Source organism: Delphinus delphis, chromosome 4, assembly GCF_949987515.2.
Source record: "Delphinus delphis chromosome 4, mDelDel1.2, whole genome shotgun sequence".
Lineage (NCBI taxonomy): Eukaryota > Metazoa > Chordata > Mammalia > Artiodactyla > Delphinidae > Delphinus > Delphinus delphis.
This window is the reverse complement of record NC_082686.1, coordinates 141136392-141148796: the sequence shown is the minus strand read 5'-3', so window position 1 is coordinate 141148796 and position 12405 is coordinate 141136392. Positions and strand designations below refer to the sequence as shown.

The window sequence follows — 12405 nt, the reverse complement described above, 5'->3', positions numbered from 1 at the left end:
CAGTGAACAGTAATTTGTATTTATGGAGCCCAGTCTAGTAACCTGGCATATAGTAAGTGCTCAGTACATTTTATCAGTGTAACCAAACTCAGGTCTGGCTGCTCCCAGCTCGAAAATCAGTACTCAAGAGGCAAGGGTTGGTAGAAACAGAAAATGTTGCTTTTAATCACAAAGCCAGCAATCTGGGGAGAAGGTGGACTTGTGTCCCAAAACCAACTCCAAAGATACTACTTGGCCATGAAAGTTTTTAAAGGGAAAAGGGGAAGTAATCTCAGTTAATCATTGAGGTAGGAGGTCAGACTCGTAGTCTCCCACTGCGTTCAGGCTTGTCATCTCATGACCTTTCTTTAGATGCTGTTCGTTCTTGAGGTGACTGAAGGGGAAGCTGGGGAAGAGATCTGGTGGTCTGTTAATTACTTATTCTTCAGTTCTACTTCTTTGATCTAAAGAAAGAACCAACAGGTTAAGCAGCGTATTGTGTGATCCAAAGATTTGAAAAGTGTGCTTGGGCCAGAGATGAGTAGAACATGGGGCGCCTGGTTTAAGGTTGGTGACAGGACAGGTGACAAGACAAAAGGGACAAGACAAAAGGGACCTCCTGCAGAGAGCTCCTTCCTGCAAAGTGCTCTTTCCTGCCCAAAGCTGCTTACACCAGCATTATTACTATTATTATGCATGTAAATACCTTGTACACAATAATATACATGGTTTCCTTCCTTCCTTATTCTCCCTAGCCACAAGTCCTTTAGAAGTCAGGGGCCTGGAAGGCCCTGTCCTCAGCTGTGACCCATTCCCTCGTGTGCCTTACAATGGTCAGAGCATTTCATTCCATTTTGCAGGTTTAAATTGTAGAGAATATCAAGGTAGTCTCTGGTCCCAACCTCCAGGGCTAGCCAAGTCTTTATATTGGGAATACGAATATATATCAGTAAGATCTCAGAAACAGTACACGATTGCGTGTTTTTAGAACAAACAACGAATGTGTTTCAAAAGGAGAGGAACTCACCGCAGGCTGGCATAGTAAGAGAGGCTGTGTGGACAGTGTCCACCCTGCCCTGGGAGGTTCCTAGGGTCTGTGCAATCCCGCCCACCGGGAACGGTGGCTATGATCTCCATAATCATTAGTAGGAAAATAGGAAGGGAGCCCTGCCAGCACTTGCACTTCTGCTCAAAGCTAGGCCTCGTACATATGTTGCTTCATGTCACCTTCACACCCACCCCGTGAGGTATTTTCACCCCAGGTTACTCAGCAAAGTTGTGTCACCTTCCCTGACCATTCTTGAAAGTAGTAATAGTGAATATCCTTTAAAAACAGTCAACAATTTGATTTTTGTCTAATTCAGAGAACTCTCCATTTCTTGCCCAAATATTCCAAATTTACAAGTCCCGTGGCTTCCTCTGGGGAAGCGCCACCCACCAAGCCCTTCATAAATGGAAGTAAATGGTGCCCAAGGCCGTACAGCTTCAGTTCACTCTTGAGGATTCCCAAGCCAGGTAAAGAACGCCACCTGGGCAGACCCAAAGGCACCAGGAGACAAGCCCGCAGCCCATCCTCTGGTGGCCGGCCCACCCCATCCCAGATGCTACTAGACCAGGGGTGCTGTGCCAGGTCAGGGGGCCTGAGAGGACGGCCCTGAGACTCACCAGCCACACAGTGGCACGTCTGTGGAGCTCGGCCGCACACGCGGCCTGGGAAGCAAACAGTGGGCTACACCTGTGGCTTGGGCAGAGCATTCATGGGGTACAAACGCCAAAGTAAAAGCAGCGAGATCACCCAGCCTGGCAGTGGGAGGAGCAGAGTCACCCGGCTGCCCTTTCTGTCTTCTCTGAGCACAGAGCACCCCGCAGCCTGTGCCCCAGCATCTGTCCCTGGCGGGGCCACCTTCGCTGCTCACGCTGAGCGGTCTGGCTGATTCGTCTCGCACAGAACACATTACTGTTCTGTGGGTAGAAATTCCTGGATAGATAAGAGTCTGTGTGTGCTCTGTTTCGGCTTCAGGGGTTTTCTGACCTGCCTAGATTACATTCAGTTATTTCCAAATAACATTTATTGAGGTCCTGTCATGTTAAGACACTGTGCTTAGAGCTGTGGGATTTGAGAGATGGATAAATTGACTAGGGTCCAGTAAAGGAGGAAGAATGTGGGGATGCCACTGACACACAAGGAGGCCGTGATAAGTTCTTGCCCTTGCAGAGGAGGCAGGACAAACAGGACAGATATTCCAGAGACAGGTCCAGTTTTCTCAAAGTCACACAGCTAATAAGTGGCAGAACCAGAATCTGAACCTTGACTAGCAGAGCCCATAGTCTTATCCACTATCCTGTCCTGCCTCTAAAAGAGCAGAAGAGCTTCCCTTTTCACCTGCAGTTTGGGGACGATAATACCGTTGGTGATAGAAAATCGCACTGAATTGGTTTTAATAGTAACGAATCCACCTTGTGACTAACCAGTGGCTTCTGGATAAGAAAATAGGCAGAGTCTGTGCTTAGGTAGCAATTTTCTCTTTGCAATTATCAGATTATTAGGGAACAAGAAATATTAATTGTTATTCATTGACATTGTGCTAGGCAATGTAAGTGTAACCACGAAAGAAAAAGAGAAAATTGTACGTGTATATAAATGGTTATATCACGAGGTACAAAGCAGCATGCAGAGGAAGGGAGATACTTTTTGGAACTATGGAAGTTTGAGGGTGGATGGATTGGTTCAAGAACAGCTTAAACAATGAGCCAGGTCTTGAAAGGTGAATAGGGATCAAACCTGTGTCCTCACTATTAGGTTGCTTGACCCACCAAGACAAGCAAGCCGGGTATGAGATAGTCAGGAGCCTGAACGGAAATGCCTACTTCGCCAAAACGTCTCTCCCACCTGCCTTGCACGGTCATCAGACATCTTAGGCACTCATTCCTGGGCTACGGTCCTACACTCTTCAAGCATCCTCTTTAAATCACAACTTCTGCTGAGAGGGGTGACTCATCCCAGGTTCCAAGCCTTTAAGCTAGTGGTGTGAAGTCATTTGTCAAACTTCTTTCTTCTGGAGACGTTCTTTGAGAATCACGTTTAGAAAAGACTTGAGTTTGGAGGATGGGCAAAGGAAAGAGATCATTTGAGTGTGTGAGTAAAGAGTGGACATTTACCGTTTACAATGTGCCGTGCACTGTTCCGAGACCTTTTTATGTACGAACTTATTTAATCATCACAGCAATAGAATGTTCCCATGTTGCAGGTGAGGAAACTAAAGTACAGAGAAGAGAAGTGACTTGCCCAAGGTCACTAAGAGATCTTTGAGTAGGGGATTCTCCCACAGCGGTGACTGAGCACCCAGAGGACTGCATGAGAATAGCAAGGACTTGGGAGGAGGGAGAGACGATCAAAAGGGGGTCAAAAGGAAGTGGGAGGTCATCAAAAACAACCTCACCTACACACACGTTCTGTTGAGAACCAGATGGTGATGGTAGCGGTGTTGATGATGGTCATGGTGTTGAGAGTAAACGTAAGGTACCCATAACCACTGAACATAGAATATCTTATTAGGAAAAGTAACACATTGTTTTATTGATAGTATTTTTTCCCTTTGGATAGAAAGAGATACATATGGTCATGTACACAATATAGATTAGGTGGTTACAGCACTGTGTACACCTGAAGAGCACTTAATTACTAAATACATACATCATTTCATTTGAGCCTTAGAAAAATCCCAGGAGCAATATTATATTGCCCTTTTGCAAATGGAAAATCTGAGACTTAGGGACGGGAAGTGATCTTCCAAGATTAGACCCATCAACCACTCCACAGAAGGGTTGGGACGCCGATCTTCCAGCCCCCTCCCTGCCTCCCTCCACCAAGGTTTTTCATTTTCAGTTACCTTCCTGGAGAAATGCAACCCTGAGAGGTTCTGCATCAGGGGAAATCTAACCTTCTTGTAAAAGGGGGAGGCAGTTGGATCCTCGTGGGTTTCTTGGTACAAGAGGGGGTGGTTGTATAAGGTTCGGGAAGGGGGCAGTCCAGGCATAGGGAAGAGCTTCTGCAAAGACCCTGTGGTGGGAATGAGCTTCCCAGGTTTGAAGCCCACACGTCCAGAGGACAGAGAACAGGGGGCAGAGCCACGGGAGTGGGGGCTCAATCAAGCAGTAGAACACTGTGTACTTCCGGGATGTTCGTGGAGGTGAATCAAAGTGTCTCGCTCTATACCTGGCCCATAGTAAATGCCCAGCCAAATACGAGTCTCCTGTTCTACGTGACTCCACAAATAAAAGTCAGTTGACGTGTCTGAGAATCGCACAAGGCTGAACGTACGGGTTGGAGTCAAAAATTTAAGCGGAAATCAGAGGCATCATACTTAGTGGCCTGATGCTCTACGATGATAATTCTACACACTCACTGGGTTGGCAAAGCGTATCATATATACATCCGCTGAACACAGGATATGGTTCGGGGGTCTCAGTGCCTCATACTGATGGCCTTTTAATGCAAACCCCACAATCGTAATTGGGGCCATGAAACCCCAGCCTAACTCAGCAGACCCTTCCTGAGCACTTTGTCATAATTCCATTTCCTTTGCCTTAGCACTTTTCTAAGGTGTAAGCTTGCTTTCATGTCCTGAAATACTTGCATATTTTCATACAATTCTCCTTTTTTGATGGACAGGTTTATTTTCCATTATCTTTAACGAAATTTCCAGAGATAGGACGTAGGCAGTTCTGTTCATAGGATTTATGTTTGTTTCTTTTTGCAAAAGAACCCTTTAGGTCAATGCTGGGTCATTCGAGCCACTAGAATTATGGTCATCTAACACAGATGCAATCATTCAAATCTAGACGCCCTCGAGACACACAGGTCAATGTGTGTCTAGTTATTTTAGTAGCAGTTCACATGCCCCTATCTAGTTCTTTCCTTTGATTCTACTTATTTATTAATCTGCATCATAACTGACAAATTAATTGTCGATGTCTAGACTATGAAATATTAAAAGCCATCTGTTAACTGGGGTCCATTAAAGAATTCATTCTTCATGCGAATAATAAGATATGGTCATTTCCAGAATCTCCCTTTTAAAAAAAATGTATTTCTACTACTGTGCACACGTGTGGCCCAGATATTCCTCAGAACAACAGGCTTTTTTACTGAATACTTACTCACATCCATACCTGCAATCTACAAGATAACTCCAGTTAACATCTGACTTTTAATGCTTCAAGCAGTAGATCCCAGAACAATTGATGAATGTTTTAATTATAATGCGAACTTAGTCCAGGGAGTGTAAAACCTTCCAGTCTGAGAAGGGAACTGCACCCTTATCCGATATCTGCCAATAATTTGTTTTCTTACCTTAGATTTTCTTAACCCTGTGGATCTCAATCTCTACTGAGTATCAGAACCATCTGTAGAACTTGGTAAATATACAAATGCCCAGGCCCCATCCTATTTCAATAAGCCTGGTCTCCTATCATCTTTTTTTTTTTTTCTTTTTTTTTTTTTTGCGGTATGTGGGCCTCTCACTGCTGTGGCCTCTCCCGTTGCGGAGCACAGGCTCGGGACGCGCAGGCTCAGCGGCCATGGCTCACGGGCCCAGCCGCTCCGCGGCATGTGGGATCTTCCCGGACCGGGGCACGAACCCACGTCCCCTGCATCGGCAGGCGTACTCTCAACCACTGCGCCACCAGGGAAGCCCCCTCCTGCCATCGTTAATAGCGCCTCACATGACTGATATTTACCAAAATTTGAGATTCACGGATGTAGTCTTTTGAGATTTTAATCCTTCTAAAAAGAAATATCTCATTGGTTTGAGGTTTTGGGGGAAGCAAAGGATACAGAAATAGCAGGAAATCCCTGAAAACCATCATTGCCAAGCAAACATGGAAATAACACAGTTCAAAATGTATGTAAGTTTTTTTCACATTGAAACTACAAACATTTGGTATAATAAAACCTTGTTAGCTTGATATTATAAGAAATTAAACCCTAGCAATCTTACTGGCGAGGTACAAATTGGTCTCCAGCTGCCTGTTCTGATAGATTTTGATGAGATTGAAGGAGAGCCATATACCTACCAGGAGGGAATGAGCTTTGTCACACCAAAGAGAAGAGGTTTTTGCAAATTCACATCCCACCTAGGTTTTAAATTTTTTGCCCTTTTCTGAAATTCTTTAGGGGGTATGAAGTTGCATGCAGCATATCCATTATCAAGCTAAGGAGGTTCTGTTATAGAGGGGTTTTTCCCTTTTTCTTTCTTCCTTTTCTTTTTTTCTCTTTTTCTTCTTTTAAATCTGAAGGAAAACGTTCAGGGCTTCTAAACACTAAAGAGAAAATTTTGTCTTAGGCCAGTGTTCAGTCTAGTGCCAAACTTACAGTGGAATTCAAATGCATATAGTAAGGAATTTATTCAGAGTGGCTATCCTAATCATCTTTCCCTTTGCTCTATTCAACTGTCTTAAAATTTCCTGTTTCAAACAGCTATGTTACTTGATGAAAACAATGGTAAAACTTTTTGTCTCTGCTTTAATATTAAATAACCTAAATTTTTGTTTATAAAATTGGAGCATTGAAATCTCAACCAATCCATTAATAAATAAATAAATAACACAGTTCACAGCATCCTCGGCAGGCAGAATTGAAGGAGCCTGGAATCGTGTCTCATCCCTCCTTGGGAATGGAATAGGAATCATATATGCCCTTCTCTTCTTGGGAGAATAATCAAGAATCCTCCTTAAGTAAATCCCTCAAGTTTTCCCGTGACCCAACCAGGGCTTCTTAGGCCCAGATGTGCCGGCAGTGCCCCAACAATAAACCTGCCAGTTAAGCAACAGAATATCATTATCATGAATGTAATTACAGACAGTAATTACGAGCTCGTAAACGCCTCTCACGAATGGAACCCTTTTCCCAAACCATCTCGGACTCTTTTCTTAGGAAAATGGAAGGCAATCCTATCCCCTGCCTCCCCGCAAAAATAACCTCACTTGCTTAGAAGAAATTCCTGCTCTTGCTGGCCCAGGGGACGTGCTGAGCAAACTTTAATGGGCTATGCTTTAGGGAGGAATGTCCCCTTGGGTGGGGTCCCTTCCATCATCTCTCATCCACGCATGTTGACTAGCTCCCTTCACTAGGGAGCAGTGACTACCCAGTTTGGCTGTATTTCTTAATTTCTGTGCAGGTAGGGGAATTAATACCACATTTTAAGAATTTCTGCAGAAAAATCAAATGTTGGAGGTGCTACAAAAAACTGTGATAACTTTAACATTACTTGAAGTGGAGCATTAGGGACTTCCCTGGTGGCGCAGTGGTTAAGAATCCGCCTGCCAATTCAGGAAGCCCTGGTCTGGGAAGATCCCACATGCCGCGGAGCAACTAAGCCCGTGCGCCACAACTACTGAGCCTGCGCTCTAGAGCCCGTGAGCCACAACTACTGAGCCTGTGCTCTAGAGCCCGCGTGCCACAACTACTGAAGCCCATGCACCTAGAGCCCATGCTCCGCAACAAGGGAAGTCACCGCAATGAGAAGCCCACGCACCGCAGCGAAGAGTAGCCCCCGCTCGCCGTCACAACTAGAGAAAGCCTGCACGCAGCAACGAAGACCCAACACAACCAAAAATAAATTTAAAAAAATAAAAATAAAATGGAGCATTACACGGTGCAATTTCCCAAGGAATTAGAGTCCGTGACATCATAGAAACATGCATGGGTGAGAAGGCTTTTCACTTCTGTAAAAACGAAATGAAACTCTTTTTGCAAAGTTAACCCTTGCATTCAGTGGCTTTATATTTAGCTCGTGAAAAACTTTTTTTTTTTTTTTGGCCACACCGCGTGGCATGTGGAATCTTAGTTCCCGCACCTGGACTCGAACCCTTGCCCCCTGCAGTGGAAGCACGTAGTCTTAACCACTGGACTGCCAGGGAAATCCTAGCTCATGAAAACCTCAAACCCTCATGGATACTGGGTCCTTGAGAGGATTCCACACAGATACGTTTCATCTGAAATGCCATACAATCTCCCAAGATCCTAAGCTATTTTTTTCTTTTCATGGAAAGTGAGACTAAGTGCCTGTAATTGCAACAGGAGCTGGCACGCTGGAGTCCAGACCTTTTGGATTTACCATGCATTGGATAACGCCCTAGAAACTGAGGAGAAAGAACCCAGGTCTAGTTCACTCCCCTCCCACGATGCCTAGCACAGCCCTTTGCATAGAGTGAATTTTCAGGGCTCTTCTCTGAATAAGAGCAAATATTACATCCAAAAGTGTTGTACGATTTTGTTTAAAGCGGATCATTGGTTACTGGCCAAGTTAGGGTATTTCATGCTGCAGTATTTCCATTGACTGTGACAGAAATCACGCGTCGATTATTGCTATCTTGCTCTAGTTGTTCACAGTCTTCTCCTGTACTAGAAATAAAGTGGATGGGTATCGGGGTTTCCACACAGTAACCCCAAGACCAGGAAAGGTAAATGCAACTTCCAAAAGGGGCTGAGAACAGATGACACCTTTAGAGAAACCACCCCTAACCAACATCTCTGAAGGCATCTAGTAGCTTGACAAAGGGGGCTTGTGAAAAGCGAAAGCGTGTTTAACCCTTGCATTAAGTAATTTAAAATTCATTTTCAGTGTCTGAACAGCAGCTTTAAATTCCCAGTACTATGCACAGACCAGGATGGACTTGTCTCTCTGACATGGATATTCACGGTCCTTTGGCCCTTTCAGCATAAAAGAAATTCACTTATCGATTAGTCTTTCCATCACTGTCTATAATCACTTTAAAAGTAGAACTCTATATTTTTTTCTCATTTTGACAGACAATAGCCTACGAATTTCTGGAAATATGGGTGACCAGCTGGATTATGTTTTTTAATGTGACTGCATCTACAAATTATATATATTAGCATACTCCTTTTTACTCTCTACTTTATAGCTGTATTCAGTAAGATATTCAAGGAGGTAAAATTGGCCACCAGCGAAGGGTAGTGTGAGAACGTTTTCATTATATTGTTCTATTGTTCCCCATTCTCTAGAGGGCAGACCTTCAAGTCCCTATAAATTGAATAGAGAAAACAACATCGTATACATAAACCATAACTGCCTGTATCTCAACGCAAGAGACATGTGGCTTTTCATTCTATCATTAGGGCTCTTAATTTACCCCACAAATAAAGCACGATCTGCTCGGTTCATCTGATCTCCTCGCCTGTTTGGGACAACATTGAAACCATCGACACAGTTTCTCTTGGAAGAGCCAGCCCTTTGTGTCAGGCTGTCGGGAGTGGAAGGTGACAGGGAGAACAGAGTTGTCACTCTCACGTAGCCACGTGGCACGTCCCTCTTAAGCAACAGGGTGCCCCTCAGGTCAGCCTGTGATAACACCCAAGTCAAATAAGGCCGAATCCTGGACGTTTTATGTCCTGAGGCTCTGAAAAGTGTCCACGGCCAGCCCTGACCCTCGAGACCTCAAATGGTCATCTAAGCAGTGACATAAATTGGTGTCCACTTGCTCCTGGGCCATCGCTGTTGGGAGCAGGGCTGGCGAAAGGGCAGCCTTCCCACGGAGGAGCTGACATCTTTGTAGGCAGTAAAATCGGGGGAATGTGTTGATTACTCCGACAGGCAATCCAGCGCCGGTGGCTCCATGCCCGAGGCTGACACCCTCTGCATCTTATGACCACTGTCAAGGGGAGGGGTGTGCGAATGCTGTCAGCCCCAAAGAACCGAGGAAGCACTTGCCTTCCAAACCTCTCCATCTCAGCCCCGTCCTGACAATGCCAAAGCTCGTCATCTCGTGTTTTTCAACCCTCCAGAAAATGGCCTTCCAGCCTGGGACAAGCCGAAGCCTTGTCCCCACGGCAAGCAGGAGTGGAAGCTTGTGGGAATGTCTGAAGCCTGCCTGCACAGGAAGAGCCCCCCAGAGAGGCGCAGCGCACTGAAGAATGAACAGTCGCCCCGGCATCTCATCCAGGCCACCTGGACCAGCTCCATATTCCATCTGGACCACGACGATGTGAACGATCAGAGCGTCCCTAACGCCCAGACCTTCCAAACGGAAGAGAAGAAATGTAAAGGTAACCAGATTTTTATTAGACCCCAGTTGCCGCAAGGAAAAGAATTTTCTCTTAAGTGTGTGCTCTGTTTCCACTGAGTCCACGTATGGTGTCCATGTGTTTTCCCCAGCTGCTCTCTTCCAAAGTTTCTTTATCCCCATATCTTCTGGGAAGCATAAAATAAGTGGGTTCCAAAGGAAAGCAGTTAATTTCAGTTTCATGTTGGGGCACTTGGGGAGAAGACATTTTTCTTTCTCTAATTAGCAGGAGGGTTGTTAGTTTTGGCTTCACTTCTGTTTTCGAAGCTAAGTAGAAACAGACATTGATATCGTTACATAACTGCTTGCTTTGAAGCATGTGTTTGTGTGTGTGTGTGTGTGTGTGTGTGTGTGTGTGTACATGACTTTTCCCAATTGTGCCAGGAGCTAATGGGATCTCAAAGTCTACCTTTAACCTAAATAGACAATTCATGTTCAAGAGAGAGGTTTGAAGTTGTTTTCTTTTACTCATTAAGTCCTGTGTCATCATCCTGAAAGGCGAGATTATGGTGTTAGGGGGTTGTCACCTCATAAAAAGATGTTAAACTGGCCTAAGTTTCTGATTGCATTAGATTTAACTGGTCTTTACCTCGGTCGCCTCCACCCTGACAGATGTCTTTGTGTTGATCGCTTTATGGTCTTAGGGCTTCCCAAAATCTTTGCTTCTTAAATCAATTTGTGTCTTTAAATGTCCAAGTGCATGTGACCTCCCACTCTTTTTCAATTCAGCATTTTTAAAAATAAGGTCTTTTTCCATTTTCTTTAAGGACTTTGACTCACGATCAAGTTATTTTTTTTATGGAAGTGTAGTTGATTTACAATGTTGTGTTAGCATGATAAAGTTTTAAATCGTGTATCTGAAAATCTGCCAATCACATACCAAGATATATTAATGAAAGTTTGTAAAGACTCTTCTGTATGAGCCATGAAGGACTTTTGCAAAGTGTTCTAACTTGAACATAAAACATGATCGTATTCATCCCTCTCAAAAAACTGCTGGTCCTTTAACTTTTCTGAAAACACTTCAGAAGCTCCTTGGAACCACCAGTGGACCTGTGAAGTTGGGTGTGTGGATTGTGTCAGAGGAAAACAGGATTATCTAAACAAATCATAAAATAGTGGTATGAGCTCTGATTTCAATACAGTCAAAACCACACATGTTCTCTTGGGGAAGATTTGTGTTTGAACTGTCTCTCATCTTTATTATTTAGGAGATTTGAGAAATTGAAAGGGATATTTAGAAAAAGAGCAAAATAAGTTTTTCCCAAAAAGTCAGGATATAAAACAGGTGTCTCTGTGTGTATGTGCACACTTGTTTGAAATGCAATTGAGAGTTAGTCTTAGAACCTGTAACCAGGTTGTATCTTCAGATTTTAGGAGCTGGCGTCAACACCACATCAGTCCTTGGTTCACAGGGAAATGCCTTGGTTTACAGGAAACGGCAGTGTCCTCGTGATCTAAGGACCTCACAAACTGAATGTGACTTATTCCTAATTGGTACCCATATTCATTCATTCATTCATTCATGGGTCCATCTCCATCATTTGTGAGAAATCTTGGCCTTGGATGTGTAGAGTTTGCGACGCCGTCCAGTTTCCAGTTTGTTGGTAACCCTTAAAAGCAAAAGGAAAGAGTTTCTATTTGGATCCAAGACCCTAAGTGTTGTAAATACAGTGATTAAGATCACAGGTTTTTGAGTCTGCCATATTTGGGCTAGAATCTCAGCCTTTCCACCTTCTGTCCTTGAGCAAACCTACGTGATTGTTGATAGAACTGAAGATAATGGATGTAAGCGCGTTAGCACAGTATCTCCCATAGTGCTCTCTAAGCAGCAGCTTCATTCTTGCTGTGACCGTTATGATCAGCTCTGCATCATTAAATCACATAAATGCCTTGGGCTGCGCTGAGTGCCCGGTGAGGGATGAAGAAGGAGACCAGGACAGGTGGGTGTGGGGTGCAGCGTGACGTCGCAGGGGGTTTAGATTTGACCATCCGTTTCGCATCCATTCAGCTCTCTTTTGCTGCAAGGTGGAGAACTGTTGACTAGGAAAATATACTTAAATTAATAAATGAAAGGCCTTCCTCCAGACTCTAGTTTTAAAAGGAACGCAACTAAGGTAAACGCTCCCGTAGTTTCCAGAGCAACAGCCAGGGTTCGCACTGGCATGGACGTGAAGCAACGCCTTGGTTCAGCGTGAAGATGCTGAGGAAGGCTACTGTCATGGCCAAAACCGCAAACGGAATTTCACTCGTTCCCAATGGACACCGGTATTTGATGAGGTGGTGGCGAGGCCAGGGAAACAGCTGGAGTGGTTGCTTTTCTTTTCTGAGTTGGGTCCT

The 12405-nt window shown here is 44.4% G+C and overlaps 1 protein-coding gene across 12 annotated transcripts in view; it reads left to right on the top strand.

Annotated features, from left to right (window-relative positions):
* THRB (thyroid hormone receptor beta) overlaps window positions 1–12405 on the top strand; it is a 391526-nt gene that overhangs the window by 307502 nt on the left and 71619 nt on the right. For 11 of the 12 annotated variants that reach the window (XM_060011556.1, XM_060011550.1, XM_060011553.1 and 8 more), the window contains one exon: window positions 9788–10048. The exons of the other annotated variant lie outside the window; for it this stretch is intronic. In XM_060011556.1, coding sequence (XP_059867539.1) covers window positions 9788–10048 — 261 coding nt within the window. The remainder of the gene's footprint in view (window positions 1–9787; window positions 10049–12405) is intronic. 12 annotated transcript variants of the gene reach the window in all.